The sequence below is a fragment of the Myzus persicae genome, unplaced genomic scaffold (genome assembly GCF_001856785.1).
Source record: "Myzus persicae strain clone G006 unplaced genomic scaffold, MPER_G0061.0, whole genome shotgun sequence".
Lineage (NCBI taxonomy): Eukaryota > Metazoa > Arthropoda > Insecta > Hemiptera > Aphididae > Myzus > Myzus persicae.
In genome coordinates this window covers 53,192-78,811 of record NW_019101246.1, presented here as the reverse complement: position 1 = coordinate 78,811, position 25,620 = coordinate 53,192, and the positions used below count along the sequence as shown (strand labels likewise).

At 29.0% G+C, this 25,620-nt stretch overlaps 2 protein-coding genes across 2 annotated transcripts in view; both read right to left on the bottom strand.

The window, feature by feature from the left end:
• The window catches only part of LOC111028370 (brain-specific angiogenesis inhibitor 1-associated protein 2-like protein 2), a 107,373-nt gene extending 103,242 nt beyond the window's left edge, over window positions 1-4,131 (bottom strand). The window contains exon 1 of the mRNA XM_022306991.1: window positions 3,611-4,131. Within this exon, the coding sequence (XP_022162683.1) occupies window positions 3,611-3,655 (45 nt within the window). The 5' untranslated portion in view covers window positions 3,656-4,131. The remainder of the gene's footprint in view (window positions 1-3,610) is intronic.
• A 15,546-nt stretch (window positions 4,132-19,677) lies between these two features.
• LOC111028349 lies at window positions 19,678-23,968 on the bottom strand. The gene is made up of 8 exons (XM_022306963.1): window positions 23,591-23,968; window positions 23,335-23,492; window positions 22,379-22,532; window positions 21,638-22,255; window positions 21,489-21,556; window positions 21,203-21,425; window positions 21,024-21,132; window positions 19,678-20,580 (listed from the first exon to the last, which is right to left on the bottom strand). Exons 1-8 carry the CDS (start codon window positions 23,649-23,651, stop codon window positions 20,385-20,387), a joined length of 1,587 nt encoding a protein of 528 aa, XP_022162655.1. The 5' UTR covers window positions 23,652-23,968; the 3' UTR covers window positions 19,678-20,384.
• Between the last annotated feature and the right edge of the window lie 1,652 nt (window positions 23,969-25,620).

Sequence of the window (25,620 nt, the reverse complement as noted above, 5' to 3'; positions counted from 1 at the left end):
ACCACTTACTATGTTGCTCAATAACTCACATATTTTAATTTTTTTTTTAAATACACCTAATCGCGTAAGCAACTGTAAATATGTCTCAGACCGAAGAAATGTCGTAAATAAGGTATGTCTATTAATTAATGAATTACATATTTTCCGTATTCCATATGCGTTGTAAAGCTGAATAAAAAGGGGTAAGGATATTATTAAGTATAAAACTAGATAAAATATTTAATTGACATTTTGAAAAATACATCAAAGTCAGCCATTCATACGACAACTATATGATTATAATTTATAGTTTGTATTTTATATTGATATTAATTAGTAGTTAGAGTTACCATAAATACAATACGAATACTGTATACACAAATTCAAATAGATAATAAAAAATATTTTGTATTGAAACATTGTTTTCATCACATTTAAGGTAATTTTGTATTCTTATTCCTTACCATGTAAAAATTTAAAAAAAAATAATTTACCGTTAGTCAATTTGCGGTTAACCACATATCATTGGATCAATAACATCACATAAATAATAGCCAATATCGTACCAATGGATTTCAATAAACTCTAAAAAAAAGTCGTTTCAATGTGCGATGTATTCGATACGACATTAAAAATGATTTAATCATTAATTTATTTATCAAACAGATCGTTAATATTTTAAAATACATTACAACAATTTTACTACTTCGATAGTCCAATATCCATTCGTAGGTACGACCATATTATAATTTTATAATAACGAAAATGTTGAAATATTTTAATTCAAGATTTAAAATGTAGAATTAAAACAAACATAAATCGAATGTAATTATGAGCGAAATTTATTTAAAAAAAAAAAATAATAATCATATACATTTCAAATATTATATAGTTGATCACAAAAAATTATAAACGTATTCAAAATACCTCACTATAATATTATCTAATATTATTAAAATTCAGATTTCTTGTTATAATAAACACTTTTATGAGTGCATAATCATTAGAGCATCAATAAATTTAACTTGTATTAAAGTAAAGAAAAACACGTTTTCCAGTCTGGAGATCAACGACTTTGAATAACGTACGCGTTTGTTGATACCTATACATTCACAATCCATTGAAAAAGTTGAACTCTTTGTACCTATACTAAAATACTCGATAACTTCTTCGAAAATCCCAATTATGAGTTATATATAATATATATGTCCCATAAACTGACTGTATAGAAACTTTTATCGTGGTATAACAATTTGAAATACATTTAAATAATATATAGTATGCCAACACAAACATAATAGTATTCTAAAAAATAATTACAATACGTTATCTATAAATAAATCATTATTTATTCTTATAGTAATTATCACCAAACAAATTAGGCACATTTTTTTATTTTTTAACACTTCTATTAAAAATATTTATAAAAGAAAAAGTCGTGTAAGAACTTAATGTTTTTGAACACAGAATTTATTTTTCAATGGTAACATAATATTTTTAATTCTGAGTTTACCAAGATATTTATAAGTTTTTCAGTTAGTTTTGTACATGGTAGAGTAAAAGTATGATCCAAAAGTTTTGTACAGTAACTTTTTGACTTGAAAATGGCATCCAGTAAATACTTTATACTCAAAAAAAAGGTCAGTATTGGGTGTTCAGTATTCACAGTATTTTTGATACCAAAAACTATAGGAAAACTATAGTGAACTTTATGTATTTGCGTCTTTTTCGTTTTTAATGAAATCCAAGAAAATTTGATTTTGATTTTGGTAAAAGACTTTAGATTTTTGTACCCTTTCTTATACTCAAATAATACATACGGTTATATTTTTTACTCGTTATTTTTACTCGTGATTGTATTTTTTTTTCAAATTTATAATAAATATACATCAGTACTTTACCCGAAGGCAATGCAAACATACAAATTTCAAATAACACAATACTTTTGTATACTGTCCATGTTTTTGTCATCTTTTACATGGACATATTATCAACAATATTATTATCATTGAAAACTTAATTAAATTGTATTGTTTGTTTGTAAATAGTATTATATAATAAACAATAATAGTATAATAATTCTTTAGGATTTTTCCTCCGTAAGAACATTTAACTCAAAAAAAAAACTTATGTGAAATATATTGGAAAATTCAAAACCCAAACCTCGCAGGAATATATTACATCTAATTAATTTGAACAGTTCCTAAACGGCAAAACAAAGATCTACGACCTAGACACATATTATTCTAACACAGCTAACACTTAATTTAAAACGGACAGATTTTACTTTTGGTTGAACATTCAAGAGTAAAAAAAATATAATATGTATACTGTACAGGCGTGCAGGTAATATTCATTAGAACGCGTGCATGGCATAATATACCGCAGCACCGCGTTTAAATAAAACTGTGGTGTTTTTAGAGCGTTTTTTTTTATCGTATAACTCTTTAACAACAAACTTTACAAACACTATAAATTTTAATTTACCATAAAATCTCACGTGACAGCAAATAAGTTTTGTTTACAACTGTCTACTCATTGCGTAACAAAAATATATTTGAGATCGAAAAACGGCTATGGACAATTTAATATCGACACCACTATATCCAATGTAACAAAACAAAACAAACACGAACGCAACGAGTGACGATAAAGGACCGGTGTTGGGTAAGTTATAATTTTAAAGTTGATTAAGTAAAAATTACTAGTTATAAATAAAAAAAACTAATGAGATTTTACTTCTTCGAATTAACATAATATCGTATTCAAAGCTGTTTCGAAGATTCCGCTTCCACTATTCTAGTCTAATATTCTATGTTTGCATTCAATAATTCAATAATATTATGCGTTTTTTTCAAATTTTTGTTTTTCCAGAAGTTTAACTGTTTCAATTAATATATTATTGATTTATTTTCAACTAAATGGGTTTAAGAACCCAATTACACATAGTATGATAGGTTTGACAGTGTTTCAAGTATGATTGATTGCTAGTTATACGTTATTACCTATGTAGGAGAGAAGACGAAATAGAAAATTAACGGCTCTAACTTAAGAATCAAGATCTACAAGAAGATGATTAACTGTCAAATTGGTATTGTAACCATTGGTATTGTATTACTAAATAGATGATCATCATTGTTAACTGCAACTAAGTCGGTTCGTAAAATAATATATCTATTTTAAATGAGGATGAAGTTAGAGGATCATAAATTATTGATTTGTAAAAAGGTTTCAATTATATCAATTTTACAGTTAAATACACATAATAATATCGGTAAGTCGTGCAGTTTGTCACATATATATTTCGATGAGTAGAAGCATAAAATGTAACATTCAATGATGATGATGATATACGTTTCGGGACTAAAATGGACAAACTACTAAGGAGCTAATAAGGATATAATCGATATTGTTATGAAAAACGTAAAAAGCATTTTATAAAGAGTATATTTCAAATTGTCTTCAATTATCTACTATTTTAGCATTATATAAATTATAGAAACTTCAAAGTTAAGCGCAATAGGTATAATCTCCACCTGCACGACTCCGGAAGTAGATCATCTGTCTCGAATCAAGTATACCACAAGAACAAGAACAACAATATTAATTCTATAAAATAACGCCACCGTACCTTATAGATGCCGTCTACGAGCTTGGTGATCTCTTCGGTCTCCATGGTCAGCGCCGTTAGGATATCCAGTTGGACGTACACACACAAGCACGCACAGACGCGAGAAAATCAAATGGTACCGAGTTGGGAAAGCTCCCGCGGTAGCGATAAATTCGGAGCGAGGGCTTAAGGCCACTCAGTTCGAAGCGCGAAGAACACTGCACCTGTCGAGAACGGCCGCAGAAACGCGCATCGGAAGAACCGAAAAGCCGGGAACAGCCTGTGAATCGCGGACTCGCCGGGGCGCACACACGGCAAACCGTCCAACAACAAAACAATATTATGCGACACGAGTGCGACGGGTGTTGTGACGACGTGTATCGGTATCGCGTGAAGACGATATTATCACAATATTATAATATGTGCCAGCGCGACGGTGAACGGCGTGCGCGAACGGTCACGTTGCCACTGACTACAATATTTATACTACGGCAACGACTCGACACCGTAACGGCCGTTCTCCGCCGGATCGGTTACACGCGCGCGCCGGGTCTGCCCGCGAGAACGCGATCGTCGGCCGTCCGCGGTTGGGTAGGGACGCCGCGCCGCGCCGATGTGCCGGTACCGCCGCCGTTTTCCAGCACGCGCGACCGCCTACGCGCGAGTAGAAAAACGACCGTGTACAATATTGTACGACCACCGCGGCTGTACTCGTATATACCTATAACGTACTGCGAGATATTATGCACACGAGCACGTCATGACGTCGTCTTCGTCGTCGTCGTCGTCGTTGTTGTTGTTGTTGTTATTGTTATTGTTATAATATATACGAGACCCGCCGACGACGATGCTGCCTCGACGGAGTGCCCGTATAATATTATTATAATGTATATCCCATGAAGACGGTGCAGGTACCTATGTTTTTTGTACAGGGTGATTCGTCGAACAAACTTACCCCCATTTTCCGACTTTATGAAGACTTGATTCGAATTGTGATTTTCCAAATTTTTAAATGTTACACCAAATTATCGTCGCTCTTGACGCCGTTTTTGGCACCACTTGAGGAGTGTGTCGTGAGGGGATTTTTCGCATATTTTCCCACGGAAATCACACTTCTTTTTACTAAGAATTATATTCCTTAAAAATGATTTAACAAAAATATAAAAGAGATGTACTATTCTCTATTGGATGTACTATTTATTATACTTGGGCTATTTTTACAAATCATAAATGATAATTTTTTTGGTTACTAAATTCTTAAAACACCATAACCCGCACATCTCCCAAGCCCGTTACATAATCATGGACCTTTTATCCTTAGACACAATAAGTTAAATAATTTAACTATTCGTCCAATTTCAGATTTTCATACCTACGTAAAAATATTCAGAAAAAATGATCTGCTAAATTATTCACAGTAGAAAAAGAAGAGAGTTCTTGAATGAAAAATAGAATTTATATCTCTACAAGACACTTCTCAAGTAGTACAAAAAAATATCAAAATGTTTAAATATTGTCTTTAACATAGCACCTACCTATATATTTAAGAAACTCCCAAAATCAGTTTTTGAATAACTGTATTATTGAAAAAGCTAAAACGTTGTGAGAATGTTTGGCGAAGCACCCTGTATACATGTATCAAGTCTATAAATTCGGTGTCCTTCGAGCGTCATCGACCACGACAGCATCAGCATACGTACCTCGTGTATTTGTGTTGTACATAACGTCTTGATATTACAATATAATAATATGAAGTATCATTATTTTTGTTATTGTTGTTGTTCAGTGGTAGCCGCCGTGATTATGTGCCGGCAGGCGATGGACAATCAATATATCAGCATATTATTGATATTTTGACTGTTGGAGACCGTGCGGGACCAATCGCTATCGTAGATCATTTTTGTCGTCAGCCGTAGGCGCCAAAAGGAGGCATCGACGAATGATCAAAAATAATTAAACAACACCCTAAAATGCAATTAGCTTATCAGCCCCACCCCACGAAAACAAAATTTCTAAATTTCCAGTCTCAAAGTTACCTCCAATAATGAAATGCCATTTTCCTTCACTGACCATTTTTTTTTTCTAAAAACAAATTAAAAATATAATAATAAATATATTTTTTAGTCATATTATATAAACAAAAAAAAATAAAAAATGTCCTTTGAATTATGAACGATTGTATTTTTTTTATAGTATTATAACTTACAAATAAAATAAATAGCTAAAAATTACTAAAAATGCTAAAATATCGGCAGAATAGTTTAATAACTGGAGGAAATGGAAACTAAACTATTTTTCTGTAGAGGAAAATGTACAGTAAAGGAAAAACGTATATCATTTTTGGAGGCTAATAGACCTAGCTCTTAAATGTTGTTAATAACAATAGCTGGTATGAGCAGAACTAAATAATGATGTTTTTTTACTTGTAACCAAGCAACTAACTAACTAATACAACAAAATAGTTTAATTAATAGATGAGACTGATGATATTGCGTATTCAGTTATGATTTTTTTCCCATCAATATTTAGATCTATTTTCAGACATAAATTCCAAACACTTAAAAAAACTACAATTATTATAATGTCACAAAATTCAAAATAAAAGAAATATATATCGTTTTTTTAAGACAGAGAAGGGCCGGGGATGTAAGCAATAGTTATAATATATTATTTAAGACAGAAAATCGTCAAAAATTGATTTCAAACACATAACAAAAATAAAACATAAAATGGAGCGTCCACAATTTTTAATGTTTTCTATATTTTATAGAGAGGTCAGACAAGAATTGTTTTTGATTAAAAACAACTTTAGTTGATGGTCTACCGCATGGAGAAATCATCCCTTACACATCGCTCCCTCTTGATCCCGCAAACATGACAGAAACGAGTTAAAACAATATAACAATTTTAAGTGGTTTTTTTTACTTTAAAGCACAACATGCACGCGTATACAAACAACAACAATGGGTACGAGACCGGAACGAATGAAATTATTTTAAAGAACATATCCATTTAGAGTAATAAACTAATAAGTTTCCCTGTTTTTTTTTTTAAATATATATACATACGCCATTATATTATTATCATGATGTATTACGAGAGTCTAATATGATTATAAGCATATAGGTTTGTTTTTAGACACCGACGACGATCGCATCTTATACGAATGAATAAAACGCGGTTTGGTATATAATAATACTGCAAGTGCTATTATATGAGTTCCAACATAAAAACTGTAAGCATAAATCGACAAAAACAGGATGTATTCTTACTCTCGCTGCAATCTACTAATGGTATCGAGAACACAACACATCAGATGTATAATGTATATACACCGTAGGTAGGTTTATAATACACCCCACCGAACTATAATATTATTATGATTTGCAAGATGATTTTCTAAATGTTTAATTTTTTTTTTTTTTAACCAACATTTGCAACAATTTCAACATTTATTGTTATTATTTATTCATCGTAAAAATATAAAAGAAAAACCCATACATAATAATATTATATAGTATATACATATTGCACGTCTACCCAATATAAAACATATTATATAGGTACAGTATAATATAATATTTACAGAAAGAGATAATTAAAATATACCATAATTATTATATTAAATAAAATTGTTAACCAAAGCTTTATTTTTTAATATTCATATAATGAGTTGTGTTTTATTGTTTTCTCATTTTTATTGCGACGTTTTCAATTTGAGTTATCTCAAAAATATCATGTTTCAAACGTATTATATTAAAAATAATATTCCTACTATGGAAAAAATACTTATAACACTTTAATTGTGTTGAAATGCTTTAATATTTCCGTTTTACTCCACTGATGTCTCTCTTTATTCTTTGATAGTTAAATTATTTTGTAATGAGAACTCAACTAACCTGATGTGAATAAAAATATATTATACATCACTTTAATTAATTATCAATCTTCGGGCTATTGTTATTCAGACCAGATTACCTGTATATTACATGTATGATAGTTTAATTTTAATTTTTTATTTGTAGAATACAAATTTACAGCTAACAGAAGTAAAATTCATTTATTTTTATTTTTTTGAAATTTAATTTAATTTGTAATCTTTAAAATACCGTGACCTGGTACCTACTAGTATATATTCCTTTATAGTTTTCTCAGCTTCTTCTCAGTTCTACATACTATATGAGTACCTATCTAACGAATAAAAATTTGATTTTGATTTAATGTTAATCTAAAAGTACCTACTTAAAATTGTACTGCACTTGCAGTAATACAACTATACTACTATAGTATTATAATGTCACTGCAGATGTCAGTTTCTGTCAGCTTAAGGTTTTTGTAAATAGTATAGTACTATAGAACATATACAAAAGATTATTGGAAATATTTATAAAAAAAACTTCTAATAATACCTATTCGGTACTCTAAACAAACAATGAATTTGTAACATACTTTAATATTAAACTTAATTTGAAAAATTAAAAAAAAAACCAATTATACAAAATATATACTTATATAATATGACGTAGCAATGATTATATTATTTATACTGTTTAAAAGGTATAGAAAGTCATAGTTGGGGATTTCTTTCGGCCATGTAATGTGTATGAAATATGATTATATTTATTAGTATTTTTTAGCATCTTGTATAGATATTATACGTACCTATGCATAAAAAAACATTATTCGTTTGAATGCCACCAACATAGCTATGCGACTCGAAATGTAGAAAAACAGCGATATTTGTAGTATGACTTTTTGAATTCGTGGAATACGAAATAATGCAATTTTTCTCGTATGTTAATAAAAATACGACTATAGGACCCCACTATAATCAGTGCCGTGTTAAATAATGTGCCATATTGAACCACCCAGGGGAAAATTGTTATAGTGATCGCCTTTTTTTTCTTACATAATATTACAAACAATTCAGCAAAGATGACACTCTTACAAATTGATTTATTTATACAGCCGTTGTATGATGTCAAAAACTTTTTTAGTAATCCTATTTTTTTAATCATTTCTCAAGACATATATTTCCATAGGTGCTATGCAAAAAAAACGGTGAGTGAATAACCATATTCAGTCTACATACTTACCCATAAAAGGAACTAACAAATAAAAATTTACAGTCGCCTAATATTTGTCTTACATTCTTACCTAATAACCCTTAGAACGTTAGAACAGTGTTTCGCAACCTTTTTACTTTGGCTTCTCCCCAAGTAAATATTCAATTTTTTTGTGACCCATAAATACATGTTTTAAATACACATGTAGATGAGCATTAAAAATAAATACTAGTAACACAATTCTAATAAAACATGAGATAAGTGCAGATTTTGCATTTTTTAACTATTCATTTATTTGTTTACCATACAAATAATATCTGAAAAAATCTTTCAATATTAAACGTTGTTGTTAATGATCTGAAATGATTCCATCTATCACTGGAAGTTGGTTTCCAAAAAATTGTTAAGCTTATTCTTATAGTTAAAGAATTAGACTTGATATTGGATTATCATGATAAATTGATTTTAAATTATTAAGATTCAAATTGTATTTATTTAAATCATAATATTATGTTTGTGTCCCTAAATAATTAGTTAGCGACCACTGCACCGTGTAGCTGCCTCAGAAAATAGCCAAAGAGGCCCGGAAGCTCGCAAATATAACGTACAATCTTCACAATTAGCCGGGATGTCGTTCGTCGCACTGAATTAACATAATAACATCATTAATTATATTAATATAATATATACTCAGTGACTAACGGTTTGATTGAAGACCTAGATAAAACAACCACGGCGAACACCATTTTCCAAACTGAATAACCAAATATTTTTAGTATTTATGACCTCAAAGTCTATTATTAACAAAGTATGCATACGTATTCGCTTGACACGCATGAAGTTGAAGCCTTATAATGTATGAGGCTGCAATCACGTCGAAAAATTCAGTTGAAATTTATTGTGAAGAACTTGGGAATTTAGATTGCCAAACTCAAGCTGAAATGCCATCAGATTCAATAATTAAAATAAATGTATACGCGATCAAAGTTCTAAAAACAATCTTAAAGAACGACCAAATTTAAAAGAAGGTACAATTGAAGATGAGCTTAACCTTAGCTTAGATCTACACCTAATTAATAATATTATTTTGCACCCTATGTCAATATAATACTAACCTCGTCATGCACCGTGTCACTGTGAGCCAAAATAGAGGTCCTAATAAGTGAACGGCGCACAAAAGTAGTTGTTTACACTGCTTACAGGGTGATTAACTAACCATGCCCACCCCGAGTTTTTCTTTAATAATAGTTATTATATTCTTAGAATTTTTAAATATACTTAAATACCATATTTTCAAATGTTTAGCCTTTTTTTACTATACTTAAGAAGTGTCATGTGGAGATACAAACTTCGGGTTTTCAAATGAGAACCCCCCCCCCCCCCTTCTACTATAAATTATTTAGTGGATCTTTTTTCTGAAAATGTTGACGTATTAAAATGTATATTCATACTAGTTATTTTTGAAATATTTAACTTTGTATACTACGGAAAAATAGGTCCATGGTATTGGGCTTAGAAGAAATCACCACTGCGGGACTTTCTTTTATGATAGTGCAAAAAAAATAATGAATTAAAAAATTGGTCATTGAGTAAATTTGTCATTAAAGGGGAGAGTATGCTAGGTAAATCATCCTGTATGACTGTATAAAGTTTCATAATGTAAAGTTATAGTTTATGCTAGTATGCTACCCACCTGCAGTGCCCTCTTTCATGGGTCCGATTTGAATTCATAGGACAAGTGTATGAACTGTGAATAGGTCTATGGGGTAAAGTGAATACACTTGCGGTTAATTACTGTTATGGTATCAAACAAATAATGTTTGTGAATACAAAACACAATATAGTATATATGCCTAATGCCTATACGTTTTTCCTATACGTAGAAAATAGTTTGCATTATTATGAATTATAGTAGTTAATTAATTAAACACGAAACCACGCTCTAAGTATTGTTTTACAATATTATTGATTAAACGAGAGCGCTTTTTAACGTTACATGACGTATCAGGTACCTAGCTATAATATAAGTAAAACGTTTATTAGTTCTATTCCAATCGTAAACTATAAAATGTACACAGCAGTTGAGCATAATAGACGTACCTATTAAGTATTAGCTGGGATTCGTAAGAGGACACACTGCAGAGTGCAGTCGAGCAGACTACTATCACCCACAAAAATACTGTTTTATGAAATGAACAACTATATGATCTATATGGATGGTTGTGAAGTATTTCAGCTAATGATTCAGACAGGTTAGAACTTGGTCTGATGTTGTGATATTAAGTTCGGCATTCAGTGAGATTGTGACTTGGACACCGCTAGTTCGAAATTGTTGATGTATCTAAATCGAAATTTAAACAAGCAGTTTAGGTACTATACCTATACATCATATTATTATATAATATTACATATTATGTTTATAGTTAATACTATGGTAAGTACTAAATAGCAAATACATTCGCCTATTTATATACACGTGTAAATGCGCTGCGTAATAAAACTTCTATACCTATACAGTATACATGTTAATATACATATAATACACGACATTGCCGAAACGATTAAGAATGCAAATTGTTTTATGTATTGCACACGATATTTTTATTTCCTCATTAAAAAAAAAGAAATATATATATAACAATAACAATAATAATAATCGGCTGGAACTTATGTAGGTATTAAGAGTATAAGCGACCCGCGAGTACCACAAAGTATACGAAATGAATGTGCAAAGCGTACATAATATATATATTTATATTATATTATTATAGGCACGTACCTACCTACATAAAATACCTACCGGAATCCACAGCGAAATATGTACCTATTGACCGTTATTTCGTGTTTCGTATGCATTGCACCGCGTGCACTCCAAGCGGGTAATAATAATATTATCATACTATAGGTATGTTATTTGATATATGTATACGATTATTGGATAGACGGTGTAACGTTCACACGGAAGAATATTATGAATTATGATTTACGTCGATAAACGTACCTACTTCCTACACATATATACATGATATATTATATATTATGTACCTTATTTGTGTTGGTATGTACCTACCTACCTATATACCGCGTCATGTTTTCGCACATTATTGCATTATATTATGCTGCAGGAAGGGGGACGTAGAGGTGAAATACTAAACATTTTCCAACATAAAAATATGATATATAGGTAATATACATGTATATACATGGCCAATAGTGGTCCATTATTTTAATGTATAACAATATAGTATAGGCAATCTTTATAGCGTAATACTATTACTACAGATAAATGATAAGAGTAATAATTTTAAAATAATAAACTTTAGCTGTATTGAACATTCGCCATTACGGCTTTTAGCTATTTTATACTTAGCTATTTTTCCGTCACTATTTTTGACATTCCCTTTTTTGGATTAGCTGTTATGACGGGTTACCGGAAAATGAAATCTTTCAATTATTGTTTATAGTTATCGTTTTTAAGATTTTAATTTCTGAATGACTACAGCATACATATTTAACTCCGAAACTTCAGAATATTATTCGAAGTATTTTGATGTATAAAAATCAAATTTCAGACGAGTGCCTAGTTTATAAGTTATAACTTTATAAGTTTCTATTTAAAATTTCATGAGTTGAATACTGCATGTAAATTACAACATTTCGCGAGATAGATACCACTGTCCTTCTCTACTCCGCTGATAGTATAGACTTTAAACACGTCATATAAGTTAGAGATTCTTATGACCTAAAAAATACAATAAAATGCAAACATTTTAAAAATATTGTTGTGTAACGACTTAAAATTATGTAAAACAGTATTTTTTAAAAAGTTGATTTAGTTTGTAACACATTGTTAATAAGTTAATTGTATTGTAATACATAAAAAAATGAAACGTTTAATAGTTTATCAAATAATTGATGTTATTTATTATATTTTGATAACAGAATCGGCACTGGAGATTATCGATTTTATTAATACCAAACATTGAAATATTCACTGTCAGTTTTGTGTTTTTGAAAATTAAAATAATAATTTTTATGTGGTTTAAAGAACCTAAGTACTTAAACACTATATTTTTGCACTAAACAATATGAATTTATTACTTACAATGAATTCTTCATAATATCCCATATAAATCCCATTATTTTCTAATTATACCTTAAGTTCATGGTTTTAATTTAATTGTCAGAACATTGTAAAGTTTGGGTGTAACACAATGCAACGAGGTTTGTACTCTACTACTAATATATCCAACTATTAAAGCTTATACAAAATTCAATAAATACAATATTTTATACGTCAAGATTTTTTAATAAAATAATTTTTAAAATACAGTGTTGTAAGTTATACTTATAATTACTAACTTCACTATAAGAAGGTACTAGAATTAATATAGTAAATAATATTGTTTATTCACTGGGCGGTTATTGTTTAAGTTATAATTAGAAATTTTGTAGTATACCTAATATGGCGTGCTTATTTTGTGCTCTATGGAAGTTGTATTAAAATCAAAGGGTTTTCGATGGCTGAATTTTTGTAATCGAAAAACACACATTAGGTACACAACGATATACCTTTTACCTATTATTATTATTAATTATATTGCACCCATTTATCTTCATTGGCGACTACACATAGGCATAAATGTATCTATCTTTTTCTAACAAATATCAAACAATGTCTGTTTTAGTTGTTCATACATGCCTACTAATAAATTATAATAGATATCTACCAAACCTGCGTGTTTGGTAAATCTGTGGTATTTTGTGTACCTGTATAGGTTCCTACTTATAATTACTGAAAAATTCCCCGAAGGCGTGCAATTATTATGTACTCATATACTATATACCCATGTAAGCACGTTGAATGCACGAATGTCCTTACGACAATTTAATATAACAGAACAACTACACCCTTCCTTACACGGAATTATCAGGTATTATTATAGTAAGTATACTGAACTTTATCCGATATCTTATAACAACTTCTAGACTAGTTCATTGTTGTGCAATTTATGCATTAGGTACCTATCTATATACCGTGTAATGTGTATATTTAAAAAACTCACAAACTGCGACTTTGTATCTCGAGACCTTCAAACTGCAATTTTCACGATCATAAAAATAGGTAGGTATTGTATAGGGAACCAATTATATAATTTACTACCACGTGTTATAAAACTGCGGCCGATATAAAAGTATAGGTACAGGAAACAGGAATTTAATATAATAATTAATATATATCAATATAGCTGCTAGATAATGATGTCATCCAACTTATATGGCAAGCGTATTATGTATTTTCAGCATTGATAATATCATCTAAACGTTATTTGACCGAAATTTGTTTTCGAATGTTTCATCATTGATCTAGGACCTAGGTAGGTCGTATAGGTACACATATAAGGGCGTTGGGTGGGTATATACGTGTCATATATAGGTACCAAACATGCTTCTCTTTTTTAATGAATTTATTCAAATTCTGATTTTTGAATTTTTTTATACACTTAGTGACCATATTTTTAAATTATTGAGATTTTTTTGTATTAGGTACTTTAGGAATAAGAAGTGTTCTGTCATTACCTACAAACTCTACCTAGTTTTTCAAGTGAAGACCGCTTTTTCAACTTAAATTATTTAGTGGATAATTTGTTTAAAACTTTTGATGTAGGTTCTTAATTCAAAATTCGAACTAGGGGTTTTTGGTTATTTAACTTTGTGTAGGTACCTACTAAAGATAATAAGTCATTGATAATAGGTTTAAACGATTTGAGGGCTATGGTAGTTCGAAAATTTTAGTAATTCATAATAATCTATCAATAATAATTATAATTTTTAGTAATGGTCTAGTATAATTAATATCAGATATATTGTATGTGTTTCTAAAACCATTTTTAAGTAATATTATTCTTATTGTAAACATTTTTAAACCCAAAAAACTACCGACTCCTTCGAATTTTAAATTTGATAATAGATAACCCCTATGTACTATGTAATATATTATGTAGAACATGCGTTGCTTGGCAATAACCTTGCCATTTATACAGATGCGCTGCGTAGAATACGCATGGCGTATTTATGTACCTACTTACCTGTCTACTATAATATAAAATAAATATTTTATTTTATGTACGACCGGCTAATAGTCATAATTGTACAACAATTATTATTTAATTAATATTTATACATCATGTATGCAGAACGCTTACATAACAAACGTTAATATAAATTATGATTACCTAGGTATTATTGTGTTTTGGTTGTGCCCTATAGATAGACGTATTCATATCATCGTCGTAGGTAGGTACTACTGTTGAGTAAGTTATGACTCACACGTTTTTATCACAAATTATTGGTAGATAAAATTGTAGGTTTTTTTTTTTGATAGCGCAGTAAAATCTAAAAAAAAAAGTTGGTAGGTACCTAATAAAATTTGTAATAGTTTGTCGACTTTTAATAGAAATAATAGAATCAGAAACTTATTTAAAAAAATACATTTAAAGATTAACACTCCAGAATGGCTGGTGCTTAGATTATCACCATAGGTCTATACATATACGTGTATGATCTAAGGGATGTCGACTAGTGAAAAAGATAGGTAGGTCCTAGGTAGGTACTTTATTAAATACCTCATGACAAAATAAATAGGTATGTCAGCAAAAATCCCATTTTCGTCCAGTTGGCGCATCCCCAATATTTTTGATACCATCTCTGTACTTATAGTTCTCCGCGAAGAACTTCGACTGACTGAAATCATGAAAAAAATACCTCTTTTACTTCAGTAATGGCGCTACGTGGGGGACATGGAGGGAATTTGATACCCGATTAAAATTACTTTACCTATTTACAATAAATTGTCAAATTTAAATTTAAAATCCACGTCATTTTTGATAAAACTTAAAAGCAGAATTAAAGTTACTGCAAAGGTTGATTAAAAGATACACCGAAGAAAATAAATGTGAAATAATAAAAATACATACCAAATTAATCTGGCATAGTTGATACCTACATGTTAGAGACGTATAAAATGTATTTTTCAGATATAGGTATTTTAGTCAATAACAAACACACCAACCTTAATATTAAACTACTAATGTATAAATCCCTCATCAAACCCATTTGGACCTACGGTCTCCAACTCTGGGGAAATGCAAAAAAATCAAATACAAATTGTATTCAGACTTTTCAAAATATTGCACTAAGAAAATTAACGAACTCCCCCTCTTACGTTTCGAATCATACTCTTCACACGGACCTGAAAATCAAAACTGTTAAAGAAGAAGCAGTCACTTATTATAAAAGATTCCATAATCGGCTTGCATCTCATCCCAATCCTTTAACTAAAGTATTCTTTCAGGCTTCAGCAAATGTTATTCCGGGTAATCCTCCAAGGCGTTTAAAACGCAACTGGTGTAGAGATATGCTAACTTAATATTATAATATAAAAAACAGATGAATAAATAAATTCGTATATATATTTATAAACTAATGTATAACCTCAATATTTAAGTGTCATCACTGGATGGATCAAGACTTTTCATGTATTATATTATCTCAGCTAATACTCTTATTGTACCCATGAGGTACAGATTGTGTATATAATAATAATAAAAAAAAGATATAGGTATTTACTTTTTGTAAAAGAGCTTTAATTATTCCACCATTGAGTGCTTGAGTAGAGCGTACCATCTCAAGTCAGACAAACTAAGAAATCAACCTATAAGAGAAACCATTCATAAAATGAGAAATTAATTTCCATTTCTACACTGCTGGAGATTGAAAAATAAAAATCTAAAACTTTGGATCTATAAATGGATGTTTGGTTGTTTAATGTTTAATGTTCATTAAATCATTTCAACATTACATATTTAATTTCATATTCAATAAATAAATAAGACAAATTTCGTTCATCGTATCATTGTGATAAATAAAAATTAACCAAAAAAAAATAAAAATAAAGCTGTACCTACTCGATTTTTGTTGTTATTGAAAAGTTAAGGTGTCGTAATCAGATGCGTGATCAATGAGGGGGAGAAGGGTTGAACCCGTTGGGCATGGACACGTTAGCAAAATATTATAATATTATGTTCTTACTACTTACATATAATTTTAATTTTAATTCATAATGCATATTGATTATTTTATATTTAAAAAAGTTGACTCCCCCCTCCACCTATTCAAAATTCCTCTGGTCATAAAACAATGTACTTAAGAGCTGATTTTTGAAGTGCCCAATATAGAAAAAAAATATTATAATAATGTATCATCGTCAATCATGATAACTTAGGTTTCTAGATATAAGGACCTACTTGTCACATACCTAACTCTTTTTTTAAATTTAATTTTGTTGAAAAATGTAGTTGCCTGTTCAATGTAACAAAAAATGTTTTCCCTATCCGAAGTACCACTGTAAATGCGCCCTACAAGTACCTAATGTATAAGCGAAAAGTACGATGTAGAAAAAATTAAAATGCTCTTAGTAGTGTTAGAAAACGATTTTGGAGTACGGGTAACGGTCTAATATACGACCTACAAATGTTATTGGACCTACCGATACGATTGAGTTGATCTACAGGTTTCTTTATAATAAAAATTATGGGAATCGTATTGTAGGCCCATGGGTATTTGGAATTTGTTGGAAACGGCCAGACTTATTATTAGAATGGCGATTTTTTATAGTAGAAAAACTCTTTTACAAATTATTAAAAATGAAATTAAAACTGGAACGACAATTTGTAGTGGGCGTACTCAACGTTAAATCATCATGGATATATCCATCAAACAGTTTACCATTCAGAATTTTTTATTGACCCGGAAACAGGAGCACACACTCAACAAATTGAAGGTTTATGGAGAAGTGTGAAATCCAAATATAATATCAAAAAAAATGGGGCGTCTCCTTTACCAGATAGACAACTCCAAGAAGAGTGGTGGAGATCGTGTCAAAATCCAAAATCCATTTTTGATGAATTTTTGACTGATATGAAAAATACGCTTCATAATAAATTATTTGTATTTTACATTTATAACGTAAGTCGCATATTGTACCGTAAATCAGTGTGTAGGTCGCATATTGGAACGTTACCGGAGTACGTAGGTATAATAATTATAAGTATGTGTATGTAGCGCTCTCTATCTCTCACGAACCAGATAGTGTTATAATTATATCATAATACGCCAATACAATACTAGAGAGGTTGGGATGAACGAATGGGTGCCGATGGGGTGTAGACGTGTAGTTGACACTTGTGGTTTGAAAAAAGTTGAGAGGAACTACGAAGCATGACGAATCGTCATTGACGTCATTGACGATGTTACTAACCACTAAAGTAACTTTGTCAAGTATTGATGGCACACAGGCGCTGTAAGTACCTACCTCTAAGTACCTGTTTTGTTATATCCAAAAAGAGGTAAACTCTACTAATACTATTTGCGATAAATGAAGTTGATTGAATACCCCCTACTTTACTTGTGTTAAGTTGGAATAATAGTGAAGAGACGGAACAAATAATGAGATGTAGGTAGCTACCAAGTAGTCTTCGCATAAGACATGATGCTTCTGTTTGAGAACTTACCTATGTATAAACATTTACACTGTCGAGGTTGTTAATTTTGGAGATAATGACAATGGAGAATGAAGAATAATAATGATTAACTTTATGGATTAGGCAATGGACAATAACGTTAAGGATAACTGGATAAATACTAACGACAGCAACAGTAAAATAAATGAAAGTATTGTGTTAGACACACACATTACCTATATTTACCGTGTACTAAGAAAATAGTACAAAAGTACATGGCAATCATTCTAATATGAACAGTTTTGTCTGTAAAAACTAAAAAATAGTTAATATTTTAGGTTGGTTATTATACAAACAAAGGAAAAATGTTAATTATGTTTATAATAGTTGTAGTTGTCTATATTGTATTTTTAACATCTAATTGAATATTGTTATTTAATATTTATTATGAAGATATAATAATATGATAACATACTAATTTTTTAGTATACAATGTGAACATACGTTTTATTGATAATCGAAGAATATTTAACTAACAATATTTAATATGGTTTCTATACAATTTATATAATTCACAAACAGATAAAATAAAAACAATTATTTGAATAAAAAAATGAACTATATAATATAATAATTTGATCAATAATGGATTATGTGGGTAACAATATTAAATTTGTATAATTTTAGAAATCCAATATTTTTACAAAATATAACTATTTACAACAATAATTAGACTTTTACATTTTTCTAATGAATAAAAATAAAATCTTATAAATTAATTACACTAGAAAACGTTGAAACATGAAATTGAAAAATAAATTACAAGATGTAATGCAGAAAAAAAACACATAATTCAATTTAATAAGATTTACTAATGAGCTAAGAAATTAACCATTGAGCATATTAGACTCTGAACAAACTGTTAAATAAAAAATAGAATGGCACTCAACCATTATCTATGTAGTACAATAATAATACATGTTAAATAAATTAACTTAAGTCTAACCTTTAAAAAATGAGACATTTTTAATTAGGATAAGATATAATGCATATATTGTCATTGCCTTTGTGGCATATTGTCCTTACTATAAATATTGGCACATAGTTATTAATAGGATATGTAAATAAATAAAATATAATGTATATTATTCACGGTTAAAATTGAAATAAAAAAAATGTCAAAGTAAATAATATAATTGATTACATTTTTATAAGTGATACTGAAGAACATAAGAAAAGTTAATTTAATTTAATGATATTATTATGCCTTGAGGTAAAAAAATTTTGTACGTTTAAAAATGTTTAAATTGAATAACACTTGGAAATTAGGTATTGTCATTAGTTTAAAATGTCTCAAGATACATTGCTAAAGTAAACTATTATATTTAAAAAATAACAATAATTATATTAATAAATTTATCATTCAATCTAGTTTTTACACAATATGAATACAAATAAATAAAATAATAATATATTAATTGGCATCATCAGGTTTAAAACTTATTGATTTTAATTAATAATATTTTGATAAATACAGGTGAGCTACTATGTGTTTCTATTATTCTATAAGGTTAACACATACAAATGGGAATACACAGTGATGTACATTGTACATGTATAATCAAAGTTCAAGATTATGACGAAAGTGAAGGTTCAGAAGTAAAAGGTAAACATGAAAATTTACAATTCCTACTTAAAAATTATTTACAACCAAATAAATTAATGACATACATGGAGTAACTATAAAGAATTTCAAGATGGATATAGAAAATGTTCAAATTGGGAAGTTAATTGCTAAAAAATGTACATTAGTAAAAAAAATTAAATGCTAAATAAATAAAATGAATTTAAAACAAATAAAAATGATTGTAGTTACTCCTATACATAACTTAAGTCTTATTTATTATTGCAAAACTAAAAAAAGATAATTACTAAGACTTCAATTATTCAAGTGTGTTGTTAAAATGTGATGATTATGTTTAATATATAAGTCTTCATAAAAATAATAATATATTGTGTACAGAAAACAATAAATTATAAGTTTAAATTAAAAATATTTGGAATGCCAAAAAGTTATTTGTCAATATTTTTTTTTTTTTTTGAAGGAACAGCAACAAAAAAGTTACACTATAGAATTAAAATTCATATGTCAGTCCAATGTATAGCCATTTAGACATTACATCTGTTTGGACCAACTACAATGCTTGGTCATTGCATACTACCATATTTTTGATTTTGGGGTGCAGCCAAATTACCAATTTGTTCTTCACTGCCATCATACTCTGAATAGTCTTGTGTACGGTTAATAGCTTGGGTTATAGCATCACGCAAACGCTCTCTAAATGTTTTATATTCCATGTCGGAGTTATTGGCAAAATCAAAATCTGCTACTTCTACCATATACCTATAAAAAGTTATGATGGTATATTATTATAATTTAATGAGTATATGGAAGATAAATTCTTTTATGGTTATGGCAAAAATTTAATTTCCTAAATAAAATGTTTGCTATATACAGCACAAACAAATTAGCATCATTAGATTATGAACAATGCTTATGAAATAAAACCGCATATCATTATTAAACTAAATAACGTTATTATTTATTAACTGTCGTTAATCAAGATATTATTAACTTATTCTCAGCTTTACTCAGAAATTTGTATATGTAACTTTTATATAAGTAGTTTAACATAATACTCTACATCTGCATGACTTAATACTCAATATAAAAAATAATAACATGGAAAGTAAATAATATTTTCAATTGAGTGAGAGCAGTCAATATATAAAGTTGAAAGGTATGTTTAGTTGTTTGGATAAATAGGATTTAAATATTAGTAGTACCTTGATCTGTTTTGAAAGTAGTAAGCTATTCCGAACACAACAATAATTACTGCAATTGAACTGAAAGTTACAGGTACAACAATGACAGATATTTGTGGTTGCTTTTGTACTAAAAATAAGAAAAAATTATAATTTAAAAAAAATGTATTGTAATAACTCATGAAAAAAATAATGATTACCTTTATAAATATTAATTCCAATAGGTGTTACAACTTTTGAAACGTCATTAGCTACAATCACAATAAGTGTATAATTGGTAGGCTCACGGAAATAGTGAACAAACTGCATTTGACATTGTACTAAATTTCTGTCCCATAAACAAGATTCATTACCAGTCACATTATAAGGTCCTTCAACATAATGTGCACAATAACGGAAAGGACCACTGCCATTACAGTTCACCTAGTGATTAATTAATGTTTAATTAAATAAATGTTACTATTTATAATATGATTTATTCATTACCAGAAGATTTAACATTTCACCTTCTTGTATCCACACTTTTCCTTGAGTTTTAACATTTGCTATTGGATCTAAATAAGTGTAAGATATAAATATTTCATATCAACTCAAACTATGAATTATTAAAAATCAAAATCCAAGCTAATATTTACCCTTGGTAAGCAGAGAACGACTAAAATATCCATATTTTTGCTGGTTTTTTAATTTAACTGCAGATAATAACAATTCAACATGTTTTTTTTGCTGGCATTCAGTAGTAAAAGTTGAATTTATTATATGATGAGAAAATGTAACATCAGTGTTAGAAGATGCTTCAGTAGTAGAAGGTGTAGATATAGAATCAGCAATAGTAGTATTAGTATCAGTAGAATTATTTTGACTGATTGTGGATACTGGGGTAGGTGTAGTCATAGTTGTAGGTGGAGGCGTAGTTGTAGTTGTAGTTGTAGTTGTAGTTGTAGTTGTAGGTGGAGGTGTAGGTGTAGATGAGGGAATATTGGCTACTACAATGCCAAGAATTTCATGCTGAATGCTTGGTTCGCTATAGTTACTAATAAATGTAAAACTTGTTGTATTTTCTTGGTAGATACAATCAACAAACCAGTAAACAGAGGTTGAATTGGCACTTTTATTAAGATAATCTAAATCGGCAGCATTGATTTTAATTTGGTGAACAGTTTCCAAATTAGTAGACACATAAATAGTCTGTGGAGAATTTTTTGAAATGTTTGTGTTATTTTGAAATAGCTGAAGTACACCATTCAAATTTTCTGTAATATAAAATGTATAATATTCATATTTATCATAGCTACTACATTATAATTGTTCTAATTGTAATTCTATATGTTTTCATTTACAAAAATTAAATAGTTAAAAATTTAAAACTATGTTACCTGTAACAATTAACTCGCCACGACCACTGGTAATTGGGTGGTAGACAAAAGGAATTAATTCCTCTGAAACGACTACTTTATATCTATAATTTGAAGGTCCAATTGTTGTATCAAATGATATGTAGAATATTGCTTCACAATTTTTACTTTTGATCTAAAATTTAAAAAACCAAAAGTTAAACTATTTCCAAGACTCGGACAGAAATAAAAATATTATATCCACCAATCGTATGTGGGATAAAAGTTGTATATTTTTCTGAAGCATTCATTGATATATTTTTAGTAAATAAATGTTCATGTTTTTTAAGAAAATTAATTTTGTGATAGAAATTGTCTCATGCATTATTCTTATAAATATTTTATTTGCAACCAAAATCTGGCACACAGCCTTGGAACTACATTTGGGATGACTAGGATTGAGATTTCTTGCTAATTAAAACATGTAAACATGAAATGTACAAAAACAGTTCTATATACAATTACATAGAAAACAGAAGTAAAAAATATATTTATTAGATGCATTAGGCACCTAGATGAAAATAAAAATTATTTTCATTGTTTTTATTTTTATTAATGGTTAGGTTACTCGGTACAAATTATGAATTTGAGAAGTATTATTTTGAGCTTTTAATGTTTTAATCTACCTATAAAAATCAAAAATATAACAACAAATGGTACTCAAATACAGCATTTCAATTTGTTTTTGATTTAGTTAAAAACATTTGTACTTAGGTATTAACTATTTATAAATTGAATTTTAAAATTTTAAATAATACACAATCATGTCATTTTAGATATGTTAGAAATGTCCTAACAGCAAAATGACAAACTAAATTTTTTTAGGTACTTTATTTTATAAGGTATAGTCGTATAGGTTAAATATTAGAGCTAATAGATAATAATCAACATAAAGTAAAAATAAATAAAACTAATAACTAAAATGTTTCAGAACATACTTCCAATTTATGACTTGGGAATGCATCATCTTCATAATTAAACAACAGATTTCTTCTAGCACATAAACCATTGTTATCGACAACTGTAGCATTCAGGATAACTGTTGAACCAGTAGTTACTGGACTGTTATTGTCCAGAATTAGTTGATAACCATAAACTAGAAAGGTAAAAGTATAAGAAAAACCACAATATTAACAAAAGTCAATCAACCCATAGCATATGAATCATCTACAAAAAAGGTGTTATAATACTAACCGTCCATACAACTCCATAATAGGATCGTAAACACTAAGTACCATTTTGATCTCCCTATCATAACTAACGACGCATTCAAAACAATGGTTATGGGAAATTAAATTAAAATAAATTAGTTATAAGGTGTAATGAATTTAGAAATGTTGAATAAAAAAGAAAATTGTAAAAAGAAGAAAACAATTTATGTTAAATACTCAATAATTAATACAAGTACACGCTACAGTACTTCATTGAAACAACACAGAAAAAAATGAAACAGTCAACAACTCAACAATCCGTATTGTTTTGATGAAAGAAAACTATAATACGAGTATGACGAATATTATGCACCTATATAGCAATGTACTATCGAGGTAAACTATAATAGTCTATAACTATATAGTGAAATGCAAATATTGATAATGGGAATTGCGATTTGCAAATCCTAGTGTTATCAATTGTGTCCCGGAGCTTATCACTGTACATATGTTTCTTGCAACATGAAGGCAAGCCGTTAGATGGCGCTGATTACTGCTCGTTGGTTTTGTATTAATATTTATCCCACGGACTAAGATATACTAAAGAATTTAGTAATAAGGTATTTACCTTAATCCGTAGTATATCCTAATTCGTGGTTTTTTTATGCAATATGTCAGCTATTTCTGTAAGTTAAAGTGTCAGTGGTCAGTGTCGGTTGCCGGAATAACGGAATAAAAATCCCAGGAAAAAATCGACAGGCTTTTAGTTGTGAGGGATCGATAATCCCCGCTCGTCTTGATGCTAAAATTATTATACCCTCCCCCCTTGTTTTTTTAATGGAGATATCCGCCTGTGACTCTAGGTAACAAATTTCGGAACAGTCAATTTTAAAATAAACACATGTTTAGTGTAAAGACATTTCCATTTTAGTTGTAATTACCTGCAAATTCCATTTTGTACAAAGAAACAGACAACTGCACGTGGGTACATTCGTTATCCTTCCTCCACTCTCCATTAGTTGACTCTTGACTGGATAAAAAATTTTCAACATTTTTAAAAAGTACCTTCGTAAATTATTACCACGTACCACCTGATAGTCGTTTTGTAGTCTATCGTCGTTATTTGTTAGGTTTAAACACTTTTGTAAAAATAAATTATTATATTTTGATTTTTGATCTCTCACTATAAAAATCATTATTGGGCCGAAAATATTTAAATTTTCTGTTAATATTATCAATAAAAATTATTAAATGATATAGGTAACAGCAAACCTAAGTTTCGACGATATTATTGAAGACTTTTCAGAACAGAAATGTTCGTGAACGCTTTAATAAAATTTGATCTGAATACGTTTTGTTTAGTTTTGTACAAATATTATTAAAATCAAAAATACAGATTTTTTTAAAAAAAGATTTCAATAGAAATATTACGCTATTAAACATACTTAAAAATGTGAAGTGTTCTCGTATATTAAATAACCATGTTGTTAACAATACTATTTTATTTAACAGGCCGACATTTTAAATTGCACTAGGCCCGTGATTTGGTAATCAAAATTGAGTGTCAAAGCTCAAATTTAGATTATTATTTTAAGTTTAAAATGTTAATTATGGACAATCTAAGTACCTAAATCTTGATACATCCTGTACTAGTGTACTCTATACACTAAAATAGAATATAATATAATATTAGTATATCGTAAGTACTACAGAATTAAATATAAATAAATAATAATATAACCATCAAAACTATTTTCATACCTATACTTACCTAATTGGTTTTCATTTTTACACATGGATAAATCAGTGTTGTTTCCTGTGAATTTATCCTAGAAACATGCTAAACAAAGACCTAGTTCCCCCGGTATTTTAGTTAATATTAATTGTGTTATCACTTGTAAAAAAAAATAGTATGTGCTGTATTATCAGAGTTAGTTTATATTTCTATACAAGCTTACGTTCCTAATACTCTTTCCTAAATATTAACCAGTTACTACTTATAAGTATAGGTACTAATACATAGTATAATAATATGAGCATACATTAACTATCCGGACATTCTATTAATTTTAT

What these genes read in the sequence shown, in the direction of transcription:
- LOC111028349 (XM_022306963.1), bottom strand. Translation starts at nt 23,651, where the DNA reads ATGATAGGGAGATCAAAATGGTACTTAGTGTTTACGATCCTATTATGG. An exon ending in TGGCGAGTTAATTGTTACAG is followed by an intron (nt 22,256 to 22,378) that starts GTAACATAGTTT and finishes TTTATATTACAG; the next exon opens with AAAATTTGAATGGTGTACTT. An exon ending in GTGAAATGTTAAATCTTCTG is followed by an intron (nt 21,426 to 21,488) that starts GTAATGAATAAA and finishes ATTAATCACTAG; the next exon opens with GTGAACTGTAATGGCAGTGG.